This window comes from Battus philenor, unplaced genomic scaffold (genome assembly GCF_028537555.1).
Source record: "Battus philenor isolate CCGP_79_NKW_IND1 unplaced genomic scaffold, ilBatPhil1.0.hap1 SCAF_6, whole genome shotgun sequence".
Classification (NCBI taxonomy): Eukaryota; Metazoa; Arthropoda; class Insecta; order Lepidoptera; family Papilionidae; genus Battus; species Battus philenor.
This window is the reverse complement of record NW_027181726.1, coordinates 13319734-13347037: the sequence shown is the minus strand read 5'-3', so window position 1 is coordinate 13347037 and position 27304 is coordinate 13319734. Positions and strand designations below refer to the sequence as shown.

Genomic DNA, 27304 nt, shown 5'->3' with positions numbered 1-27304 from the left:
AAAAATAACGGAACTTAAGAATATATTAAATATTCTATTTCGAAAGGTAAATCAAATAGAGAAGGTAATATATTAAATGGCATCCGATTGTTCTAATGCAATTGTTGAATTTTTGGGTCGACTGTACAAACAAATGCCGAATCTTGCAAATTATCTTCGCTCGTGACTGAATATTGAGCAATTGCTCGCAGCGCAACACTTATTAAATACTTCTCCCTACCATTGCCCTTAATCTTTACAAGCTTTACACAAATTGTTTATTACTCTCGATTTGAATGAGATAAAATTATATGATTTTAAAATATCATTGATTGAATTATTTCCATTTACAAAAAGTAGTGATGTAAAAAGTTATATTGCGTGTCATATTAACTTAATTGGTCCAGTTGCAACTTTTCATTTAATAAAATTACTACGCACAAAACCGTATGCAATTAATAAAATATTAATTCCTTAAATAAAACTTGTAAGGAAATAATTAAATTATTGATTTTAAGTCTTAAATTGTATTGGAAAAGACCATTATAGAACTAAAATACAACAATTGTCAAATAGTTGGCTTACTTCATGTCGTGAAGAAAATTGTATAACTTGTCAATTCTCCAGCTTGCTTTGCAAGTCTTTGTAAATAGAAATGAAATAGCCTAATACGTTTCTTAACGTATAATTGGAGAACGCACCGACCAACTGAGCTATTATTATTATATATATTATTAGTTTACTCCTAAAAAGCTTTTACGCTTAGAACCAATCGAACTGTATAATAACAATTATGTGTGTATGAAATATTGATTAAATTGTACGTAAATACGAGCACAGTGAAAGTGTAGCTACTTTAGAAATCGAGAAGAGAAAGAGGAAACCGACGTTACACTTCATAACACCGTAACCTTTAGTTCTGTGAACTTAATAAGCCCCGCTCGCCCTATCGCTGATCTGCAACACCTCGACGTTCGTGCCTCAAATGCAAACCTAGAGCAGACGTGACCGGCATCGCCATCCGATTTGAATAAATAAATCACAGCGTCACGGCCCGTCCGCTGGCGCATCGAGAGAGTTCTTCCGTTCGATTAATCCGTCATCTTGCTTTACCAGTGAGAACATTCCTAAGGTATCGCTGCATTTTGAAGTGCTGATTGCATCATCCAACTTGCGCTCGGTTTCGCTTGCTCCTGTTACGTGACAGAGAAGACATAAAGTTTTTATCTCCCGGAGAAAGCGGCTCGTTTTAAGGTTTAAGAGTTTAAAGGCCATTACATTTCCAGTTTCGAATCGGCTCGTGTCTCTCGTAACTTCGGTTAGCTGCGATGCTATCGTGGTAATTTTCACACCAGAAGCGACGACGACGGTAACACGATAGCTGTAAACTCGTACGCTTGTTGATAAAAATAAATATGCGTCAATCATGATTGCTGTGAAAGTATTTATTACAATTACTAATAGGTCCCCACTCGGTGGACTGATGTCATGATCAAGTCGTTGGATGGGGGCAGCGCATGATCAGGCACTGTGACGATCGTTGCAGTGGGCTCCTATCGGCTGACGTGATGACTTACAGGCCAGAAGCTGAGTCTTTTGATACTTTATCTACGTAATAAAATACCGGTATATAAGTAATATAATTAACATTTTAAAATTAATTTATAACGTATATTTCATGCAAAATTGGCACATTTTCCCGGAATAAATTACAATCGTAAAATTCTTTAAAATTTTAGTGCATGCGCTATATCCACGGTGCAATCATATATCCGATTCAGTCACCGATGCGTCACTATTACTTCAACGAGGTACATCTGTGGATGGCTGTTGTGTATCGTACTAGAGAGTTCAAGGATAAGCAAATTAGTGATATCATTGTTTCACGATTAATTCAAGATCATTTTTATCATTTAAGATTAAACATTACAATGCTTTAAACTATCTATATATGAGTGCAATTTTTTTATTGAGGCTTTTAATGTACAAAAAAAAATATTTTTATTATTATTTTAACTATGCATGGACATAGGCCTCCTCCAAACATTTCCCATGGGACCGGTTGGAAGTGGCCACTATCTTCCGACAATCTTAACAAAGTTGTTTGCAACGGAACTTCTGGAACGGTCTTCGCTGCTAAAAGATATTTTTTATTCATAAAAATATATTTCTTTATTAGAGACGAGTTAGTTCACCCGTTTATGGAGTATGAATAGTCCTTAGCGTAAGGTCTGGTCTAGCCATGCAGCTCGCCAGGCGTCGTGCTCATTGCGAAACTGCGGCGACACGAGGTCGCGACACCCCTATCGCGACATCTGTCGCTGATATCAGTTAATATTCATCGTGTGACTTATACCACTCTGTCGAAGTGACGACGTGTCGCCTTTATCCATGCGAGGATCAATTTCTCCAAGAGAAATCACAACCGTGCAAGTCAAAGGATGTTTTATAATAAGCGGTGGTTTATTCAAGTGTAAAAAAAATTGTTCTGGTATTAGTTTTTATGTAAGCTACCTTACAAAAAATGTAAGTTGCAACTCAATAAATTTTTATTTTGTTATCATAAAGATATTGTAAACTTAATTTAAATTATACACTGTAATTGTACGTATCTCCAATCAACGTGTATGTGTATGATACATACTTTCTTTCTTCTATTGGAACGCGTCATGCCAATAGCTGCTGGCTGCACAAAGTCTGGAAGGACTAGTGATAAACAGAATTAATTATGTTTAGTGATCCGAATTTTAAAAACGCTTTTCTCATGTTATTGTTATTTATTATTTCTGAGGCTATTTATATTTTGATAAGATGTACCATATATTAATTTACGGCAAATGAGGTACTATACATTCACACTATCAGGCTTTAAAATCTATAGTGAAACAATCTTTACATATTAAATTCATAAAAATCGTCATTAAAAGCTAAATTTAACACAATTTTAATTGATTATTCAGTCTGATTAAATTTAATTCAAATGAAAGAAGCAAATAATTTCTTTGTGATAAAACTAATTAATGAGTTCTAGTTACCATAGTAATAGCCGACTTATTAAAATTTTGTGCTGCATCCCCTTAACGATCGGGGTTGGCGTGCATCTTCACCGCCGGGGGTGGTCTGTGTCCCCTACTAATGTGCACTCACGTCGTGCATTTAATCACCTCAGCCATGAATAGTTATCGTTGGCTACTGAGCCTGTGATCCACGTAGAAGATATTTATCAATTTAATTGGTTGTATATGTAAATGATCAAGACTTAGTTACTTTATTTTTTTATGCTTTACATATTCGACGATGTTTTATCTGACATACGTCAATATAATACTAAATAAAAAGTAAATTAACCAAATAATTATTGCAATTTTTGTATTTATTATTGAGTATAAAATATATTAAAGTAGGTATGTGGTTTTGGTTTATGATTTTTTGTTGATATTAGAGCGTCACGGTGGAAGGTGTCATGGAGACAAATTTTATACTGAATTTTGTCAGAGTTACTTGCTTGTTGTATAGTTGTTTTTAGATAATAAACCTTTTAATACGATCTCTATCAAGGGGAGGTCCCCTTTTTAGCATCTGGTGATTTTAACAAGACCAACGTGTGAATGGATTTCCTAAGTTGCGCTACCCGGTCAGTGACCATCACTCTAGAATTTTAAGACCCTTACGGCCATATCTATATGCCCACAATAAGTCCTAATTATTGCCAAATTAACTCGCCAATACGCTCGGCTATGTCGGTAAATTTCGTTCGTCTACGGATTTCCTCATTCCTGATTTAATTTTGCGAGAAATCCCAAACATAACCATCTGTAAGAGGGCTGTGTATGTGTACAAATGTTATTATAATGAAATAAAATTATTTTTAATGGATTAAATTGCGTTTTATTTGTTTTACGTTTCTGTTGTTTCGAATCCTTTTTAGCACCCGTGGTTACGGGTAAGGACTTCCATACTTGTTAATTATTACTAAGAAGTAATTATTTTTAAACGAGTTCACGAATTAATGGGCAAAAGACATACACATGTTCTAAATCATAGACTATTTCACGATATCAGATTTAAAGCAATGTAATTATTCTAAGAATTTCTGAAAACGATCTTCAAATTTGATCGGAAACAAAAAAAGAGTTCATAAATGATGTTAATAAATGTCTTTAAGTATGGGAATCCACTTGTTAACGCATCTACGGCAGGGTACTTCACAAAGTGTTTATTAAAACATATTTAATTACTGGATTGTTATTTATCTTTAACGTTGTTAGGTAACTTTTAAATTTATACGGTGTATAATTTTTAACTAAAATGCTTGGCTGAGCAAATACAGGCTGCTACATCTGTATAAGATTTGCCTATTATGAGATTCAATTTTCTTATCCGTTGCAGATGAAGAAAAAGCAACAAATATTGTTTTAAAAACAATGTTTAAAACAACACTTGTTAATCTTTTTAAAGGCTGTAACTAACCCACTTTAAAGTCGCAGTGTTCTGTCGCCATAGCCTCATAAAAATGCATGAGTACATCTCTTTGATCTTCCCTTATCGGGAGGGCGAGCTGCATAATGACATTAGTTTTAATTTGAATAATTTAAACCGATTATGTTTTTTTTATATATTTTAAGCTCTTAAACCAAATAGGCAACGTGCGTAATACAAAAGGTTCTCTGATTGCATCATGTTTTTGTTTCGTAAATAAATTTAAATCACATCGATGAATGATAAATTTTGTTATTTATAGTATAAACAGTAGTCAAGCGCATATATGCAGAAAAGAAACTATGTCATTTGTTAAGAGTCAAATTGCCGCGGTAAACTATCATGACTCAAGGAGAGAAAGACAAGAACTTGCCTTAATTTTTAAGAGGAGTTTATTTATATGAAATTAATAACTTGCTAATGCAGTAATAAATAGTAATAAGCAATATTGAGTCAATATTTGTATTCCAATAAATATCTATGCGAACCGTCTATTGAATGGGAGCGTGGGATACTTTGCGAGAAGTTTTTAATAAAGCTGGTAGTCTATCTCTCCCGTTGCAATATATATGTAATAATGTTTTGTTTGTCCGCAAAAATATTCGAAATTATTTTAAAAACAGTGATGGGCCCGGTGTTAATATAAGTTATAAAAATAAGCTGTGTACTCCAAGTTTACGTCTTCGAAAATTAAATATATAGCTTAAAAGTTAAAATAAAGGCACAAGGTATACAATAAAATTCCTCAATCGATTTCAGATCTGCCATAGGAGAGATTAAAAAGTAATATTAAAGAATGTTTTTTTAAACAGTATATTATTCAATCCAAGAATACTATACTGATGTTAATGCGTGGAATTAGATTTTGTTTATGCTCACTAATGAAGCTAATTATTATCAAGCACTCTTTATAAAATATATTTGTAAAGAGCAACTGTTGGTGTGTATGGCTCTTCTCAGCATAACTGCCTTCCGAGCCTGTGGTAGCTACCTGTAGAGACAACAATGCAGTCATTTTATGTTAATTGACGAATCGATAGTGCATGTAAGAATATTTTGATTTATAATAATAAATAAATGAGAATAAAAATAACATTAATTTACAAATCAAATTATTTCTTTATAATCCAATTGGATACAGTGTGAAATTTAAAAAAAATATTTAAGAAGCCTTGTGCATGTAAAGATGAAAGAATTTACTAATTTTACTATTTAATATTTCTTTAAGACTGTTAAGATATGAAATAAATGAATAAAAATAGACTAGTATTTTCGTAAATTATTTTAATTATTACGTTACAAATTTACTTCTATAGTCTAACTCTTAAGTAACACGATTATATGCCTAATTATGTAATAGCGTATCGAAATTAGTTACTCGATTCATAAGTAATCAGGTAGTCAAATGAGTAATAAATCATTGCTAATTAGACTTCCGTAGTTTTATAATCTATCGGCGTAATTATCTGTGTGTGGTCGATATCATTTAGTTTTCCTGATATTAGGTTAAACTAAGTAAAAATCACGGTTTTATTGAAAAGCTTTAATTAGACTTGTGTTCACCAGGGGACGCCTTACGACTAAAACCATGGTGATGATGATGATGAATCAAAAATAACTTGAAAGCAACACCATTTTTAAGTCGAATATTTTTATTCTATTTGTGTTGATAAATCATAATTTAAATATTCGATAGTTGCTGTATTGTAATTACGTCTAATTTGGCTCATTTATAAAACTAGAACTTTCTGTACTGTCTCTACGTTTTTTTTTTATATTTTCCATTTGACGTCAAAGTCTATCTTCTCCGTATATTGACAACGGTTCTGTGTAGTGAAGTTATCATTAAAGCCATCTATCAAACCGGGAAGCGGCTGTGCTTGGTGAGATAATGCGTAAACCTATCTTGATTGAAGGAGGAAATGAGAAAACATTCCCCTTGTGCGGTAACCACAGCTATACTTATGCGTGCATACTTTAATATCTATAAGAAAATTGCCCCTGAAAGCTATCATCAACTAGGAACGGACGGCGTGGGGCCAGACACGCGACCCCCGTTGCAACTTACATACGGCTCTCAAGAACCTTAAGCTGTTTTATCAAGGTAGATATTGCTTTGTTTAACTCGCGAAGTGTAATTTGCTGCATACCATTTGGTTGCATCGCGCATGCGTTCGTTTTGGAGGGAAAAAGCGCGGCAACAGTGTTGTCATGGCGATCAGCAATGCACCACACTAGCAAGTACACAGGGTTCGATAATTATTCTATTGATTTTATAATATTCGCAGTAAATCGAATATAAATGTTTCTTGACATTTGTTGTTCACGTCGTGGCTGAAGAAGTTGCGCGGAAAGTTGCGCGCGCGGTAGTCATTTCATTTGAAGTGTTTATTAGAATAGTGTCTGCGTTTGTTTGCGGTACGTATTTACCTCGCTCATGTTTTGCTTTGTTCGTTATTATTGTATTATTGTGAAGCTAATTCGTATCATTAACACGTGTACATATTGATGTCTACTTTATCGATGTGCTCCGTGACATTTTTATGGGACTCGAGGAATTCTTATGTCTATTTATAAGCATACAAGTAATATGATGCTTTTAAATACACCATTTTACATCTTTCTTTACAAAATCCATGTTGATAAATCCATGTATTTACGAATTTATTTTTGTATAAATAATTACAAATTGTTAAAAAAATAGATTTTTCTTATTATTTGCTGTTGTTATGCATTTCTTATGATTTATATAGTTATGATAGTTAGACAATGGTTCCAAAATTTTCTTTCGTTTGCAATTACCTACTGCCATTAATACCGCCAGTCAAATATGCGCTATGTGTAAAAAATACAACTTACATAAAAATGTTATTTTTTTTTCGTCTTTTAATATAGTAAGTTGCTTAATGCACAACACATGACATTTTATTTTTGACGCAACAGTTCATCACATAATTGTTAAAACCGAAACATTTTACCTGATTTCGGTTTTTTGATTCATAGGCTGGTCACTAAATGATTGTCATATCTATAGCCGTACTGCGGATTTCGCTTTATATAGAAAGCTGATAAAGCCTTATTTACTAGGTTAGTAATAGCTTATTCATTCGTCTCTTGACGGCACTGTGCTATTAACATTGATAATTGCCGCTATTAGCATATTGACTATAGACTACAAGACAAACCACCCGCTCGAAACGTTTCTTCACTTCAGCTATAATATACATTGATAGCATAACTGGCATGTTTGAAATATTAGACTATTATGATAGGATTATAAATAACAACGACATAAAATGTAACTTATAGCAATTATTAATAACTATACAGTACTACATAAACCCAATCGTCCTAGATAGAAGAGCTGCTGAAGTTTCTTCCGCCACTTCTTTTCCCTGCAATGGCAACCGATCAAGTTGAGGGTCGGCCGTTTCGGGCGCTCTTTAGCCAGAATAATAAACGTGTATAAAATAACAACCCAATCTGAGGTACTCTTCTGGGTCCCTTTCGCCAGGTAACTCTATAGAGAGCCTGCCATTGCAATCTTAAAAGGTTCCCAAGGATCTCTCGATCTAAGTTACGTAAATAAAATTTAGGCTAAGCATCTTCCGCGCTCTGCTTTCCAAAGCCCATGTAATCTAAATGCCAATAAAAAACAGTGTACATTAAGAAAAAAAAAGATTCATACACCGTAAACAGTTAATAAATAAATCCTAATTACTGTTACTTTCTTTTTATTACACTTCATGTTATGTGTACAGAACCTGGTAACGTTTTAGTAGTGATAATTAATATATCGGTTATAAATTGTTTACATTACTTTAGTTATATTAATAAATTATAATGTTGTTGTTTGGGCCATAACCCACCACGAAGGTTTAATGCCTGTTGGTGGATGTCACGTATCTTCTCTAGGGAGGTCCAGTTATGTCTCGCCGCAACGTTTTCATTTACCAGTTTGTAAGCGGAGGCAATGTATACAATGTGTGCGGTCACCGGTGTCGGCACCTTTTTGTTGCTGAGTAATAATATAAACCACCCTAAACGTCACAGTGAAGAGGCTATAATAGTTAAAACTTGTCCCTTTATAACAGGTGTTTATGCCAATAGAAAATCGAATAAAAGTAAATACGTCAATAATTTTTAGTACTATTCATTCTGGTTAAATTATTAGTAAGATTACAACACTTCAAAAGTTTGTTAAAATTGTAATTCTATTCTATTTAAGAAAAAAATTTTTTCGGCTCTAAAATTTTATAAAAATTGTATTGCTATCTATTCTATTAATAAAAAAAAACAAAACTTTTTTTTTTCTTGTAATTTTTATTAATATTCAAATTATACGATTTTTATTAAGTTACATTTTTTCCCAATTCTTTTTGGAAAAAAAGCAAATTATTTACTATTATTGTCAACCTGATAATCTATCAAAGGTGACTTGGTGTTCGTAGATCTACATTGATAGTAGTAGATATAGCCTGGTGAGTACGGTCACCTCATACGACGATCTTAAAAAACAAGTTATTTTGCCGAAAAAAAAAAATAAGGTGTGATTTATCGATTAGATATATCCTGCCACAGCCTGCTAAAGGCTTTGACACCGTTGACAACAATGACAATGAAACACAATGTATAACAATTTCATATTAAATACTTCGTTTTCATGTAGCCAATGCCTCGATCCACGATCGTAAGTAGTAATTAATAACTAAATCACTAATATTATTTAATTTGCTAAAAAGATCTAAATGAGCAAATTAAAGTTCGAACACGAGTGGCCGCAGGACTTTTAATTAGTACGCAATTAATCTTACAACGCAGCGGTCGGGGCCGGCCGGACGGGCTTACCGCAGCTTGCATATCGGCTGGGGGCGGAGTGCGACGGCAGCGGCCCACTTATGAATTTCATGCTTCAATTTAACGGGCTTACCTCTCTAGTATTACGGTAGTTTAAATAGCTAAATTTATTTAACTGAGCAGTGGTAGCCCAACGGTAGAGGACTTGCAATCTTATAGGTAGCCAGTTCGATTTACGAGATACAATCTCTTATAATTCACACTTTGTGCATCAATTACATAGGATGGCAACTGCTCATAAGGTTCCAGAGAATAGAGAGCAACATCCTCTGCGTACCGTAATACCACACTGCAATCGCCAACCCGCCCATCATGGCGATTATTGTATATTCTCCCATACATATCATTGGGGGAGGACTATGCCTTGTAGTAGGCTTCTATGGACTGAAACTATGACAACGATTTAATTTATATAGACATCGTCATTCAGTTGTTGGACGTTCATTGATAATAAGAACAACCCATCCTCATTAATTTTCAATAAGACTGATTAACTACATCGCCTGTACACCTTGAGAATGGACGTCGTAGGGGTGCACTTACTGGTCTGTGAGTTTATAAAACCCAATTTTTAGTCGTCATTTATGTATTGAAATTTGACCGGACAAGCACGGTGATCAAATAATAGTTAACCACAATAACAATCAACAGAGCAAAGATTCGGCCGCCCTGGGCAGCTTCGAGTTGGAATGCTAAATGCATATTAATTGACAGTCTAGGTAGAGATTCACTTCGTCAGTCCCTCATAAGTCATTTCATGAGTTGTCCGCCCCAGCGGACAAATTTCCTTATAACGCCTGAATCATAAATGCTTCTCGAGTAGAATCTTAAACTAAGCGCTTTCAGCGATTTGATACACGGAAACTAAACATCGCTAAGACAAACAGTGAACCAATGTAACAAAAAAAAATGTTAATAATGATACGGTCCGCGTGCAACAGTTTGGTGTTCCTCATGTTTTGTAGTATCAGAACTCACGAAGCAATTGTAATTATATTTAGTTAGACTACATTAAAGGAGAGCTACTTCTAATATAGTATATACTGGTATATTATATGGCATATTATACTTTTAATATGGTACAGGTCATCTGAACGGGCCTATGATTTCGTTTCCAAAGTATGAGTTCGAAAAGTTGATGCAATCCAAAACTCAGGCGGGTCACGCCGTAGATATACATCAGTCTGTATATCCAGAAAATCTGTTTTTGCATTAGTAAGCATCAATGGGACATTTACTCTAAAGAGAAACCGTATTATTTATTTCTCTCAAACAACGCTGCGACGATTTATTAGTAATTTTTAATTTTAATTATTTGCTTTTTAATTCTTGAATAAAATTCAATAACGTTAACACATATGGTATATATCGAAAGAAATATCGTACCGCACCCGCCCGTTTCAAATTTCCGTTGGTTCAGATTTCGGAACTCTGTACGCATTGCTACATTGTGGTTTGGCGGTTATTGCATACGCTCCAAACCAGACCGAGCTCAGTTTCAACTCCGAGATTATTACCGATTTCGTCGCGCAAATCGCGTGCTAATCTGGAGGTGTTTAACCCTATCTGAATCACGCTTCGCGAATGTCTTGCACACTTTATTTGTGCTAAAGGCATTGTTTATCACTATTCTTTACGATTAAAAGGTAATTTAACAAGGTGTAAATAAATTTTTGTATTAATTAAATTAAAAATTAATATTTACATTTTTTATTTTTTGGCTAGTGCTATTGCTGCACTTAAAAGTTCTGAAATAAATCGATTTTGTTTGATATTGATACGTACAAATAGGTGATGACAATACTTTAAATAAAACGAAAAAAAAACATTTAGTTTCGATATAGGACAAAAATTACTGAAGATATCTAAGCATGAGCTATTTATCATATTCCAGCTATAGAAACTTTCAGATAGTTAAATAATACTTTTGTAGTATGTGTTTGTGCATATTCCATATTAATGCCAATGACCTGCAATTTTCAGGCCAATATTCACATTAGTGATTTCAAAAAATTGAAAAAACAAATTTTTCAAAGAGTAAAGCAAATATGCAGTCAACGATGTCTTCTAAACCTTGATCAAATGTCACTACATGTGATAACAATTGATAGTGTCGCTATTCGGTACCTCTCGACAGTTAAAAATCTCTGATTGTCAATCGACCTAGTCCTAATATTGTCGAAGTTATTTATAAAAGTTATGAAAATTGTGCGTGTTTTATTATAGAATTAAAATAAGTCCAAATCATATCTAAAATCTCAAAGTTAGTCCAGCCACGATTTACTCGCTAGCATTAAATTACCTTTTTTGAACACTTACATTGATATTGTGTTTTGCAAATCAGTTTTAAACAATAAGTGCTGATGTCCACTAGTCGCGTCTCCATTTTTTGTTAAATGTCGCATTGTTGACGGGAGCAGTTCTGGTTCCGTGGCTGTTCTCATCGTTTAGCGCTGCTTATTGATGTTTTCCTCTTCTTGGGTTATTGTATATTATTGTAATGTCAATTTTTAAAAATAAGGTTTTAGAAGGAGAGAACTATAGGCCAAGTGTAAAAACTTTATAAAGTTAAGACCATTGCTGAAATAAATGAGTAAGCAAATGAAATGAGATTCTTCTCTTTGCGAGACGTCATAATTTCGTAGTATCTGTTTATTCAATGTCTGAAAATGCATATATAATGAACGACCCAAAAGCTATATCACGATGTTAATAATTATCTCATTAACCTTATATCCGTTGAGGCAACCCGTTCGCAGATTTGTGGGTCAAGTGCGAAGCTGAGTGTAAATAAAGTTGGACGTCGAGTGATAAAGTTGTCGTGGGAAATGGCGCGCGTTAATTTTGAATGAGACCTTAAAATAAATTGTCGTAAAACCATAAAGTCGATTTTAATACGATGTTTACAGTTAACATATACGCACCGTTTTTTTAATTGAACGTGCTTCTCTTGTATGATTTGAGATTGCAATTGAATTTCTGATTGATATGTTACGTGCTTATTCAAAATTTTACCGATACCTTCTTAAAAAATTACTATCTGGTCAAGTTTTAGATATTGTATATGATTATTTATTACCTAATGTACGTACTAGCCGGACGTTCACATGTGAGATATAATTATTCATAATAGGATCACTTATTTTACCGACCATTATATATGTCATAAGAAGAATATTAGAAAAGTCTTATTTGATAGAAACCAGAGACAGCTTGTGTTGCCTTCAAATGGCATCCATGGCTACGAGGGTTTCAAAGGCGCCCGCCCAGATGGGAAAGAAAGTCCACAACTAATTCAGACTCGATGTCACTTAACATTATGTGGGGCCAAAAATCGGAGATCGAAATGTTAAAAAATGCTTGACGTTAATAGTCTAATAGTTTTACCAACACAACATAAATCGAATCAGTTCCGTTTCTTGATTCATACTAATCTTTTGTTTTTATGAAATTTTTGATTTGTCTCTATCTGAAGATACTATTGGCGCGTGAGAGCCATTATGTTAGAGCAGTAATTCAAATCTTACAACAGATACGCTATGTAAATGCGGAACATTATGATTTATAAAATGGCACGAACTGAAGCAAATAGGATAGCCCGTTACGTAACAAAACAATGCAATGTTTTATTCATGCCCGGATTATAAATTATCTTTGGAAATGGTTGGGAGTTTGTTACGATGTTTGCTTAAAATTCATAGATAGTTATTTTTTTATATAATTATCAAGCAGAGTTTATAACGGGTTAAAATTAATTTCATGTATTTTATGAAACTACACATTAAAAAAAGTTTTAAATAACGATCTTGAACCACTAACCGGAGCGTGGTTGGCGGTAGTTTTATCCACAAAGGTTGTTCAAGCAGTTCAGTATATGGCCGGCAGATGGCGCTGTAATAAAAACATTTTCATCCTGTTTTCAACATTAGGATATTGCTTTATTTTGTAAATAGTGGACAGAAATATCCTATACGGTATTTAAAATAAGTCTATTATATTTACATACTGCATAATTTGAGATCTATTTTAGGCAATTACCGTATTGAAAGAATACATTATAAATCATATGTTTTTCTTCAAGAAAAAATAGCAGTAGAAAGTTCCACGTATCACATCTATATTATTTATACACGAGTAATTACGAAATTGTGCAATTAAATAATAATTTAGTCGTTTCTGCCTATAGAAGCCCGCTGCAAGGCATAGGCCTCCCCCAAAGATATCTACGGCAGGCTTTGTGGTATCGTGGTACACATATGTCGCTACTTCTCATCCTCTAGAAACTTATTTGTGAGCCCCTGCAATCTTGTATAATTAATGCACAGTCTTAATTATAAGATTATGACCCCGGAATCGAACTCGCGACCTACGATTGCAAGTCTTAATCCTCTAACCGCTGGGCCATCACCGCACGAAATTCTAATAATATTATCGCATAATTTTAAACATATTCTTATATGTGGTTTAAAATATGTATAGCGATAATATCCCTCCTATATATTTAGTCGTTTTGGTTTATTTTTTTTGTTCATATTTATTTTACGTAAGCGAGATTCATTGGCATTCCGTGCAATAAATTCAGGGGTTCCGTATGTTGCATTGTTATTTCATTGCCTGTGGTGCTTGTCAATTAGAGTCTTCACCCCATCTGCACAACTTTCTCTTTTTGCCGCGGGGAATAGAAATTAATTCTGTTCGTTCCCCGTCCATTTTTTCCCCTTTATAGAACCTAAATATTGTTTTAGACATGTATATTTTTTGTTATTTTGCTATATGGGGTGTAAAAGTTAAATGCCTATAAAGACAAAAGTATGTGCCGTTTCTGTTGAAAGTATTGTAGCATAATTCATATTGAGATAGTGAAGACTTTGCCTTGAATGAATATGGGTAAATCAAGTAAAATGATCTCTCGGTACACAAAACACTTAAATTTATTCGTCTTTCTAGCATAGCACATTAATTGTATATATGTATAGATCAGTGATAGCCTAGCGATAGAGGACTAAAGCTTGCGATCGGAAGTCGCGGGCTCGATTCCTAACACGCAATCTCATATAATTCACACTTCGCGCATTAATTATAAGCTCACAAACAAGTTTCCCAAGGATAGGCAGCAGCGTCCTCTGCGTACCATAATACCATACTGCTATCGTAAACCCGCCTGCCCAACATGGTGATTATAGTATATCTCCCAATAAATGTCATTAGGAGAAGCCTGTCTGTGGGTGTTGAAGGCCCAAACAATAAAATAAAAATTTTTAATCTTTTTTGTTGTAGTAAGAAATAGTAGTTTTTACATTTATTTTCGGACATATTTATTTTTTTCTTTATTCTGTCGGTATCTATTGTATGTAAAAAAAACATTAATTTCTTTGAGTTATGTGCTAATGAAACTTGTTGATCTCAGTGTCTCAATTCTCGACATTTTATATAAGTTTTTCTTATGGTTAAATGTTAACTAAATTCGTACATGCTTGAATTTACCCGTTGAGATTACCCGTTCAAGCACTAATGCTTGAACGGGTAATCTCAACGGGTAATCAGTCGATTGTGCTTTCTGATACTAATATCAGAAAGCACAATCGACTGACAAGCAGATACAGTAATCAAGAATTGTGAGCATGATTTAAAAAAAAAAGAACTATTCCTGTCAATTTAATACATTTTTATGTGTTTTAACAGTTAGTGTGGATTATGATTTAGTAAAACACTAAAATTTTCCTTTCTCTATATATTTATCTTATGTATATTCTTCGATTTACGTTTCTTAGTATATCTGGACAGATAATATATAATACTAACAATGTATACAATTCCCATAAAAATCGTCTATGTATTTAGAAAGTCCGGAAGTAACGGGTCACGTGTTCGTGTGTTCCGGAACTTGTCTAGGTCGTTGCGCCGGTATTGTTTGTGGATTATTCGACGGATTGCCGGCGTCCGGTACACATGTTAAACACACTTCCTGTAATTTTTCCTTTACATCTGTTGAAAGTTATGGACACGGTTTTTATCAGTCTTTTTAATTTTTTTGATGTGTGAATTTTAAATTGTAACTCCCTAATTAATACATAAAATGATATAAACTAAGCTCAAAGCTTCAGAACGACTCGAATAAGTTAGCATAATTTTTATCTCTTTTTTTGCTAACCCGCGACGAATAATTATGTAGACAAAAATAGAAAAATTAGTAAAAAAATATTAAAAGCAATAATTATCTTATCCTGTACAAGTCGCAAATAAAATTAAAACATCCATTTTACTTAAACCATTAAAATATGAATAACCACATTATCGAAAAAATTCCTGATTTTTTGTGTAATTCCCTTAACTTTCAAAAAATAAGCGTAATTAAAATCATTTTAAAACAGTTCTTTGTTTTGTCCAACAGATTGGCGCGCACCGATGACGGACGAATCGGAGGCGGCGCGCAGGCGCCCGCCGCCGCCACCTCCCCGGCCGGCCGCTCAGCATGGCACACACATGAGTCCGCAACACGGTGCTCAAATGGCCCAAAGCCCACGCGCTGGCCCTCAAGTCTCACACATAAGTCCACAGCACAATGCTCAGATGAGCCCGCAGCATGTTGTTCATAGTAGCCCACAGCACACCGCTCAGATAGGCTCACAGCATGTTGCTCAAATGAGCCCACAGCATAGTGCTCATATGAGTCCTCAACACAAAGCCCAACTTGCCATTCAACCGGTGCGACCCCCTGAACCGAAACCTCGAAGCCAACCGCCTCCGCGCCTTATACGACCCTCCGAACACCTTGCCATAGTGGAACGTGCGCGCGAACGTCGCGCGCCGCCATTAACTCCTACTGTTTCAGTAGTACATGGACCTCGGTCTTCTCAAACCTCGCACGCGTCATCGTCTCATTGCACGGCGGTCGTCCCCCATGTACCCTTACCCCAGCATATACATTCGTCACACAGTACTGCTATTGTTCCGCATGTTCCCCTACCGCCTCAAGTTCCTTCTCATAACTCAACGATAGGTTCTTCGTCTCGCAGTACTGCGTTGGTCCCACACGTTCCTTTTCCTCCTCACTCAACCTCATCTCATCATAACATGGCCATTATCCCTCACGTGCCCCTGCCTCCTCACGCGCCCCTGTCGCAGCATGCTCTGCCCGCTCCTTATGTGCCTCCGCCCCCTCCAGCGCTGCGCCCGCGAGCACCTCCGCCGATGAGAATGTCGACGCCGGTTCCACCGCCTGTCATGAGGTTGCCGCAGCCAAGGAGAGATGTTCAGGTAGGCTATATTAAAATATAACAAATGTATAATGTAATGTAAAATATTTTTATATGTATTATTACTACGTATACTATTTGCAAACTAAAGCTCCTATAAATGTAAAATTTTGGCATGTTTATTATTGCTAAGAAAACATTTTATGAAACTACATCCACAAAAATAAAATATACAGCTTAAGGTTCAGCTGAATTTGTTTTGGCGAAAATCCGCTTCGTGTTTCGCGCCGCGACGTCGATTGCGCACCGCGTAAGCCGGGAGCCGGTTCGATTCGCAACGGCCGTCGGGCGCGTCCAGGTGCCGAGAAACCCGACGCGTCGAGAAAATGCAAAAATGATAAGCCGCGACTCGCCCGCGCTCTCGCCCGGACAGATGAGAAAGTGCGTTTAACTTGCGTCGCGAATCGGCGCGGCGCGCTGATGCAACTGACGTTAATTAAGTACTCGCGTAATAAGTTTTAATTTTATCGGTAACCGTCATTATCGGTTTTTAATTATTTTGTTACAAACTCAATTTTTATTAAAAAAATTGAAACAAACCGTCACAAGTGTTGTGAAAATACAAGCATCATTTCAACCTAAAATAAATGCAGTTTTATTCTTATCGATTCTTACATTACAATTAATGGTTTTCTGCACAACATATCCACAGAATAAATGATCGTCTCTTATTTATTACACTTTCATGAGTTGCCAAATTGCAATGTTGTTTTAAGGGTAGTGAAACATATATAACAGCAATCACTTGTTAACGTCATTTGATATCGATATTAATAGTGCTAATTTTATTCACGATATTTCTTTGAGAAAATATGAAGCTTACTTTTGGAATATTTGATACAGTAAGAAAGCAATTTTACTAGAGATTACTTGCATTAATATAAAATGAAGACGGGAATAACCTTCTTGCGTAAATTCCTACTGTATATACTATATTTACATCTTGTATGAACTTTGCGATAGTTAACAAATAGTTAAGTAAAAGTTTATTTAAATTTTAGCGAAATTGCGTCCATGATCTTTATCTAAATGTTTAATGTTAGCGTAAATGTGCAAATGTGTCCATATGCAAATTACGTAACCGTTTCATGTTAGCCCCGTAAATTTACAAAGCAGTTGTTAAAGAACAATTTTGAACTTTTATTACTCTTGATAGATACTTAATTGTATACGTTAGTTTAGGCAAAATAAAGCGCTAAATAGTTTTTACGTGTCATAACATTACTTCGCAATGCATGTTTCATATAGAAAGGCTTTAACAGACGTTATTAGTAAATAAGTTTTGTGAAAGGCAGCTAGCACTTATTGTTCTAAATGACTATAAACGTAGGCTATGACAAATGTCGCTTATAAACAAGTAATCGTGTCGTTTTTAGTAACATGAGAAAAGATAAAAAATTTGTGCCAGATATCAGTTAAAAAAATGGCTAAATTTAGACATATTTGTGACTGTCCTCTTTGCAATCATGTCCGTTAATGTAATTAGTGCGTAAAAACATTTAAAACTTAATGTCGATATATAATTAAAAAATATGCGATGAACATCACTAAACTTTACGTCTTTATACCGTTTGACCCAGTTTAAAGGACTCTGAAGAACTGACGATCCCGCAAAGCGTCCAAATTCATTGCTAACATTATAGCCTTAGCAATCTGTTCCGACACGGAAAAGGCGTGTGTGGTGAATGTATCTCTGCTTTTTATTATATGAGATGAATTTTTACGCAGTATTTTAGTACATATTTTGATTATAGTTTGCGGAAGTTATTTCCAGGTTAACAATCATCATCGTCGTCAATTGACATCGATATGGGCTTAGCCAATGGATTTTCAATAGGACCGGTCAGAATCGACAGGCATCCAGCGTCTTGCGACATTCTTAACAAGGTCGTTGGTCTAGATGAAATCTCAAGGTCCTCACTGTTATCTGCTCTGCTCGCTTATCCACTGCCATCTGAACTTGCCAATCCGCTAGACTAATTTGCTTACCAACGTTCATCTCCGATCTCCTCATCACCGATTCGATCGTAGAGAAATCCCAACCTTGGTCTTATTCATAGCTCGTCAAGCGACTACGAGTTTGGCAATGTAGCCAGAATTAATAACACAAAATAATTAAATCGAAAGGAATCAGTTACAGTATAGCATATATATAATCGATAAAAATTTGGTCTCGTATTTGATGCCTCTCGGGACCCTCATGTTCTGAAGTGGAGACCACGGATCCGGAAGTGCAGCGTAGATGACCTTGTAGTGATCGACCGAAAACACTGGATGCGAGCCGCTTTCGACAGGTCCTATTGGAAATCAATGGTGAGGACCTTTGTCCGACCGTAGACATTCTACGGCAGAAGTAATGATGATGTGCTTTTATATATACACACGATCTTTATTTGCCTTATATACATATCATGAAGTATATTAACTCTAAACACATGGTGCATATATGTTAATTTTACATCGCGCTCTATTGTATGTTTGTTCATAATAATGAGTATCACAATACCGGCCTTGTTGTACCGCATTAGATGAAATGTGCCACGTCCTCATTCTTATCTGTTAATGGGTTATTAAGAGATTATTGTTGCTCCGTCCCGCAGCGCTATCGCAGCATTCAATTTAGCTTACAATGCGACCCACATCAGGGTCTGAGAGAACGAAGCGTTCCAGATTGAGCTATGATTAGTGTTGCCTAGTGTGGTTTCGTAACGGCACTCGGCAACAGGAACGGGAAGTTTTGAGGCTACTCAATTAAATTGAACCTCTTCACTTTTTTTTTGTATCCCTGCGTCCGTGAAAGCTGTAACAGCTTTACAAGGCTAACAGCGATATCTAATACAAACCAGAAGATAAAAAACATTTACACGGCGAAGATTTGACCTGATTTTAATTCTATTAATAATGTGCATGTTATGTGTAAGTTTATTTAAAGAAATGTCTTCTATGTAAAAAGTTATGAATTTTAATCATATGTTTTAGCATGTTTTATATTCATTAACTGTTTTCCAAAAGAGTGGGAAAGTTCAGATTCAACTCGAGCTGCTACATAACACAGTTTCTGACCATCTTTTTAACGATTGTATTATTCCCACTATTTGGTTCAGACAACACAAATTCACTCAAAAAAAAAAAAACAACTGAATGGGGTTCATGGTATTACATAAGACTTAATAAGGCTCGGTTTGATTAGCCTCATTTCTGGTTGAATTTTTGGACTGGATTTACAATTTACATTCCAAAGCGACAAGTAAAATAATTTAGTTTTCACCTAAATTTATCGATACCAAATTCCGTCTTATTGGTGTTTACATCGAGACCTATAAATTGCCATCAGGTGATCGCCGTGTTATTCTTTATCCAAAACGATAGCAACACTAACAGCACTCTTTACCAAACAACCAAGTATGAATAGAAAGAAAGCGCTTATCTTTCTTTTATTATAACGGAATTGTTAAATAGCCCTTCGACACAAGTAGAAGCAATAACGGTAGTGTAGACTCGCAGAGAGTTTTATTGATGTTGTGATTCTTATCGCATACGTTACACACGTTAAATGGTACGTAGTGCGCTGCCTATATTTGTTGGTATAATATCAGACTACATATGTTCATATGTAGGTCTAGTGGTAATTTATAGTTACGATTTTTATAAATCGCATATCAAATTTTAAGAATAAGGATTCCTAAGTATTAAGATAAGGTAATTATATTACAACGTAATAGACAACGATGCATTCTGTGGGCTGGTGACATTTTTTTTGCGGGTTTTGATTATGTGCAGGTAGTCTATCTGACTGTGTCATGACTTCTTTACTGGAAGCGAACTTGACAACTCCCTCAGAAACATTGCCTCGCGATCATTTCATTGAATAGAAAAAATTGCGATTCCTTTTCAATGCAAAAAGTTTTTTAAGCAGTTTTGCAGTTGCGAATTTGAAATTTCTTGCTAAGTTTAAAATAGTTTATCTTCTGAGTTTTCTGCCTCGGTTTTCTTTAACGAGTCATTTCTTTTTGCTTGCTGGCCAGAAAAAAAATTAAGAATTGTTTATCAAATGGGGAAATAGAAAAATTAGCAGTAAGAATTCTAAGAAGATTCGAAAAATTTACATTGCATTGATTCGGTTGGTATTTTTGACTTAAAGTGAAGTCTCTAGATAAAATTTCTGCATGGAATAACGTTGAAAGCGTTACCTATAAAGGTACACTACCTCGGATTGAAAATTTTGAAGTCCGTTCCCTATCGCGGTGCTGTAAATCTTGTAAAGTCAATTAATGTTGGACACGAGTGAAAGAGACGTGGATTTATAGATTTTATAAAGCGACGCTGAGCGGGAGTGCTTTGATAACTGCGCACAAGTGCCTTATTAAAAACTGGCACCAATTTAGCGATGTAATTACATAAGATGAGAATGATTGAAACTTTGATTATAAAATAAAGATTTACTGGTATTTATAACAAAACTCTCATTTAGTATATAAAGACTATATATTTATTTGCTAAACAAACAATCAAACCTTGTGATAAATGTTTAGTTGCGAGCGAAACTAAAAAGATTAAAGTAATCAAATATAAACAGTATAGTTAAGCTCTATGTGTGTCGCAATCGTTATAGACTTAATAATAGCTTAGAAACGGTATCTTTAAAAGTTTCGTAAACATGAATGAGGTTTCTGTTTATTGCTTATCTAACATAAGTAGTTTCAAAAGATGGATATTAATATTAGCAATCAATCAAATTGCAAAGAGGCGCGTGGGCGACGTTACTGTATTGCCTCTATGTATTTCAACGTTCCATTGAGGTTCGTTAGTTAGTATAATAGAGCGATTGGATTTTAATTGTTTGTGGAGAAGGAGTCCGCCCACGCCCGTGTGGATGTTGTTCTGCAACAGATTTAGGTTTGTTGCAAAACGTTGCAACTCCGCGGCGCGTCGGATCAGCGTCAATCAGTTCAACGTTGACGCGCGTGGGTGCGGTGCACTACCGAGTAATCTCTTCCGGTTTACGACGTTTTTATTGTTTCTGTAATTCTTAATGTTGTTGCAAAAACACTATTAAAGCTCCCGTTATTGCAGAATTTAATCTTAGAGTTTAATCAATGCATATATTGCGATTTATGTTGCGGAAAAGGAGCGGTTGTAAAAATTACTTATGATCTTTCACAACAAGAAGCATGAAATATAAGAAACATTCTTTTATTTGGGGGAAAAATGAAATTTTTTAAATAGTACAACAGAAATCTCTGCTTGCATATGTAATGGAACAGGGAATGCAACAATAGAATCGAAAATACGTATTCGATCGTTTGAATAAACGAAGCAAAGGCGAAATGTCTTCAATACAAATGATAATGCATTTGCTTATAGATATTCACTCTGTATTCAGTGATTTGCTCACAGAATACAAATTTTTTATGGACTTATAAGTGCAATGATACTGGGACTCTTTTTTACTTTATTTGTTAAATGATTTAGATAGTTCAAGGACGATTTATTCTTTATTTATGTTCTATTTTTTAGTCATACCATGTTTCAAAAATAAACTAAGAATACTTTACCATAGGACAAAGTTTACTTGATGCGAAATAGTGTAACAATATTAAAAAATGTATAGAAAAGAGTGTGTACCGACATAAGAGCAGTGGTATCCCAGCTGTGGACTAAATAGATTAATTTTTTTTTGCAGTATTCGCGACGTTCGTGATTTGGTTTTATATATTATTTCTAAGCACATATGTACAATACAAAAATTAACTTTAAGTCGAGAATATTAATTTTACTCGCCATAGATTCGTGTATTACAAATGTTAGGACATTGCAAAGTAATAGTAAAAGTTCATATTTTATTATAGGTACAATACAATTTATTCATTCGTCTAGAATTCTATTGTCCGCTCTTATCTGTATCTAAAGGAACTTAGATGAATATCTCATTACATAACGAATTACATCACATTGACATTATCAACAGATCTCCTGCCCAACAATAGCTCTCGTGGCCTTTGGATTCCGTGCCAGATAACAATTACTTTTATAATACCGATCTATTTTTCTTATTTAAACTGATTTAAGCTATAACGCTTTCAGTATTAAAATCTTAATAATAGAACTTTTTGGTAATATAAATTGTTTCTCGTACAATAACAGTGATCTAGCTCATGTTAAAAGTTTGACTACTCAAGATTTTTTACGTACTTTTCGTCTACTTGTAATTCTGCCGACAAGCTAACATAACGAACTGTATACCGTAAGCTATAAAGATGAAACTGTCTTTCACCTGATATTTATATTCAAAACTCAAAATATAACGAATAGTTGTATAGCTTCTATCGATATTAATAAAAAAACTATGTTAAGATTACAATTCGAGGATAGCTCGATCACTTCGGCTTATTTTGTCCTTCATATATTTTTAAGCACGGCTTAGGTTCTTATGAAAAAGTTTAGAAAAAATGGTATAATTATCAATTTTAAATTTATGTACAAATAATAGAGTAAATAATACACGAGTCCATAAAAAATTGGCGGCAAGAAAAGACAGAGGCGTGTTAGGATTGACTTCATTATGATTCAAGATTGCAAAAAATTATATGCCAGTATTTAATACGATATGTAGTAGTCAATGAGTGAAGGTTTACGATAGCGAGCTCTAATACTGCCACACACACGCTTCGTGTCACTGATATATATACTCGTACATTATTGTCACATATAAACGATGTAAAAGAATATCTTCAGGAAACTCATGTATTCTTGGATCAAAAAAGATCTTCGAAAAGAAACCTGCATTTTAACAGTGGTAACATAAAAAATCTGACGTTTAAGATTTTTTAATGAATGTTAAAATCACTTTCTTGTTACATTGCTTCAATTCCATTGAAATTTCATCAGATAAACTTTCTACACTGCACCGGCGCGACCAATAATTTCTTTTTAATTTGTCGCGTGTCAGTGGAAAATGTAAGGAAACCCAATATTGTAGTAACCCAACACTGAGATTATTGGCCGCCACCGAGTGCACTATCCCGGCGAGAGACTAAAAAATACGACTAAAGTCAAGCTCCGGGTGCAGCGGAGCGCTCGTATCGATTTTCAAGTAGCCACTTTAAACGTATTTAATTTGCTTTTCTACGCCGTTTAACGGAAACGAAACTTTCGATTTCATTATTGAATATAAAAACATTTGCAAGCAGTCGTCATTTCAGCCCATGTATGCCCACTGCTTCTCTTAGGCCTCTCTCAAAGATATATATGTGCTGCTCATCCTGTGGAAACTTGATTATGATCAGTGACAATCCTACATAATTAATGCACAGTGTTAGTTATATATGACATTGTATTTCGAAAATCGAACAAAATCTTTTGTTCGCACAGGTCTACCACTGCTTTGCAAATATTACCGCATTAAAATTTCATCATCAGTATTATATTAACAGTAGGATGTCCACTGGCATGGGCTTACCCTTTGAAATTCCTATCTACAGATTTAGATAGAGAGTGTCCTCTTTATACCTCAATGAGTGACTATAAGCTTGCCAATTTTAATTTTAATATTCTGTATGTTTATGTTTGTTTGTTAGTTCTGTATGTTTATGTTAAACCATAGCGATAGTATTATTATATTAGTAACTGTGTAAATAATATTCTATCATAATTTTGTATTAATCTTCATATTCTCTTTCGACACACTACCATATCTTACAATAAAAACTTATATGTTTTATACTTTAAAATTTTAACGATAACTACAAAATTATCGAAAACTCGTTGCCGAGTGCTGTGTGCACTGTTTATTGCTTACTACGCTATCGTATGTAAACAAACTGCATATACATTAACGTGTACAGTAGAATGCGCCACTAATGCGCGTGAATTAGCACCACAATGCTCGCCGGGGCGCTTTCCAATGTCAACGCACAATCGCCGCCCACGCCGCGCAGCACGCGCCTCGATTGACAACCGGTGGAAGATGCGCGTCTCCATTACGCTCTCACGTCACGACATTTTCAATAAAAAAAGTTTATTTAGCGTAAGTATTCAGTGTGCGAAAAGAAAGGAAGGGAAAACGAAAGGAAGGGAAAACTTGAACTTCTACTATACGGGCTTAAATTCTTTTTACTTATTTATGTTTATTATAAAATCATAAAGAAAAATGCATTGCTTTAAAAGTAAACTAATTACTTACCTGTGTTTTCTTTCGTCTATTCGTGCATGGACTTGGAGCACATCCCGTTAGGTTTATTAATAGATTATTATAACTGAACCTTTTAGTAATAGTAATAACACTATGTATTATTTACAACATTAGTAAATAAATGGTTATATATGTAGTGCCAATTGATTGATAGATAATATGGCGATTGGATGGTATACGATTTCATCTATTTAGTCTTTTCCGTTGGTAACCCAATTTTAATGTTTAAATCTTCAACTTCGCCATTTCCACCGGTCGATAACTTTTCTTCATGTACAAAAACTTTTTTTTCAGTCATTTGGGTTTGCTAACGTTTATTAAATTTCTACAATAACAATATGAAACATACACACTATTTCCCAAAAAGGTAACAATGCGTCGCATTTTAAACAGAAGTAACACAATGGAAAAATAATTAGGTCAGAAACAAACAATACACACTGTAATCACGCTACTTTATTCCCCGTGATCAGATTCTAGAAAACTAGTATGACAGTCAAATTCATACATGATACACACTAATATCATCTTAATACTTAATATTATAAAGACGATAGTTTGAAGATCATGCTTTTATGTGGACTGAATTCTTTGTCATCATTTGTCGTTTATAAACACAGATATAATCACAGGTTGCGAATTTTAAAACCACATTTTTCTTAATAAAGAAATAGTTTCGATTATGGAATAAGATTATGCTTTTTATAAACTTAAAGAAATAGAATAATTTCAAGCTACTGTCGTCAATGCACTACTTCGACTTGCTGAGGGATGATATTTCTAATTAAAAGTGAATTAAAATGGCGAAGATGGATCCAAATAAGTTAGTTCATTATTATATACGTACACATGTAAGTGTAACAAAGCAGACCTGTAGTATTTTTTTATAAGGCTTTATAGAGGTGAATACATAACTCGTTTGCTGTCAAATAATTTATAGTAGATACGGATTCCTAAACAGCAAAATTAATCATTGTTTGACTTTGTACTGCCAGAAGTTATTGCCCTGTTGCATTCAAATAAAAAAAATAATATAAGTAAAAATATAACTGTTTTATTTAGTGATATAGGATAATTCAAAATAATTCTTTTTGCTGTGTATATAGTTATAGACTTCAAAACTTTTATACACAATATTTTTTTAATGAATCCAACTAAATTATTGCGAACGTCGTGCCGTATAGAGCAATGAACCCATACGTGGTAATGAATCAGGTCTGTTCGGGATGATTATGTAAATATTGACTTCGACTGTGCGCCTTGAGTCACACAATGCCTTTTACAACTTTAGTCGCGATTGTTGTTTTTATGCCGTAGCAAAATCATCTGCAAAGATTTTCCTGTACAGTAAGTTACGTATGGGATATAAAAAAGTTATACTCAGAATTTCGTCAAGTAAGACGAGCGTGACGCTTTGAAAGGTAAACCCTTGCTTTTTAAAGTATTTACAAGGTAAAAAAAAAAAACAATTTATTCTACTTAATTTTTAATGACCGGCTTTCAATCGGTTTTCGAAATTAGACCGATAATTTTTTATTTCATTATTCTTAATAGCCGGAACAAAGAAACATCTAACATAGTTATATATACTATACTGTACTATAGAAAATAAATACGTCTGTATTTGCACGAATACACGTAGTAATAATCAGTAAATAAGGTGATGACATTATTGCAAGTTTGACTTAAGCAATGATTTAGAATGAGCATGCAAATATATTGAATATATTTTCATCATTTAATCTGAATATTCATAATTTTTATTATTTAATATCTAAAAACAGCTAATGACTAATTTCTTTATAGTGCCGTCGTTTTAATAGCACGGTTTTCGAGATACAAAGAGCTATTGAATTCAATGCGCAAGACGTCTCACGTCCAGAGTAGCCATTAGAGTCAAAGCGCAGTATGAAAGCGTAAATGACAAGCGTAGTGTACATCAACAACACACGTCAATCACTGCTGCCCGGACTTCTTTGAACCCGTTGCGGTGTGTCGGTCCCGATGAAACTCTGGCGAGTAATATGCGTTACGAGAAATAAAGAATTCAACCACTTGTCTTGTCATTTTGAACAATATTATGTGTATAATAATACACCGACAGTTTAAATGTGTAGAAAGTTTAACAGTACAAGCTACTTGTTTAATTATTTACTAATACGATTAAAGGTTATATATAAAATAACAATTATAAAAATATATAGATCTAAATATAACTGAAATCACTTTTACTACTGCCTTAAGAAAAACATAATAGAATAAATAAGGGAAGAGCTTGTCATCGATTGCGTCAGTGTTTCAAGACGAACACGGCCCATGAAGAGACGACTAAAAACTAAAAGTATTCATTTAATATTCCGACATAAAATCGAAGACTTTTCATAAAATTTGACTATGATTTTAGCTGTGAGTGTGTAATTGTAACATTTCAGCCTTTCCGGTTCAAATAAAATGTATAGAAGATATTATGTTTACAGCTCCATTTAGTTGATTTAGTCACTTCATAATTGAACCTTTTTTAATAAATAAAGATTACAGATTA

General features: G+C 34.4%; 1 protein-coding gene across 3 annotated transcripts in view; it reads left to right on the top strand.

Annotated features, from left to right (window-relative positions):
* LOC137930661 (rho GTPase-activating protein 23-like) overlaps positions 1 to 27304 on the top strand; it is a 399966-nt gene that overhangs the window by 88155 nt on the left and 284507 nt on the right. For all 3 annotated transcript variants that reach the window (XM_068773995.1, XM_068773994.1, XM_068773993.1), the window contains one exon: positions 15707 to 16572. In XM_068773995.1, the coding sequence (XP_068630096.1) occupies positions 15721 to 16572 (852 nt within the window). In that variant the 5' untranslated portion in view covers positions 15707 to 15720. The remainder of the gene's footprint in view (positions 1 to 15706; positions 16573 to 27304) is intronic.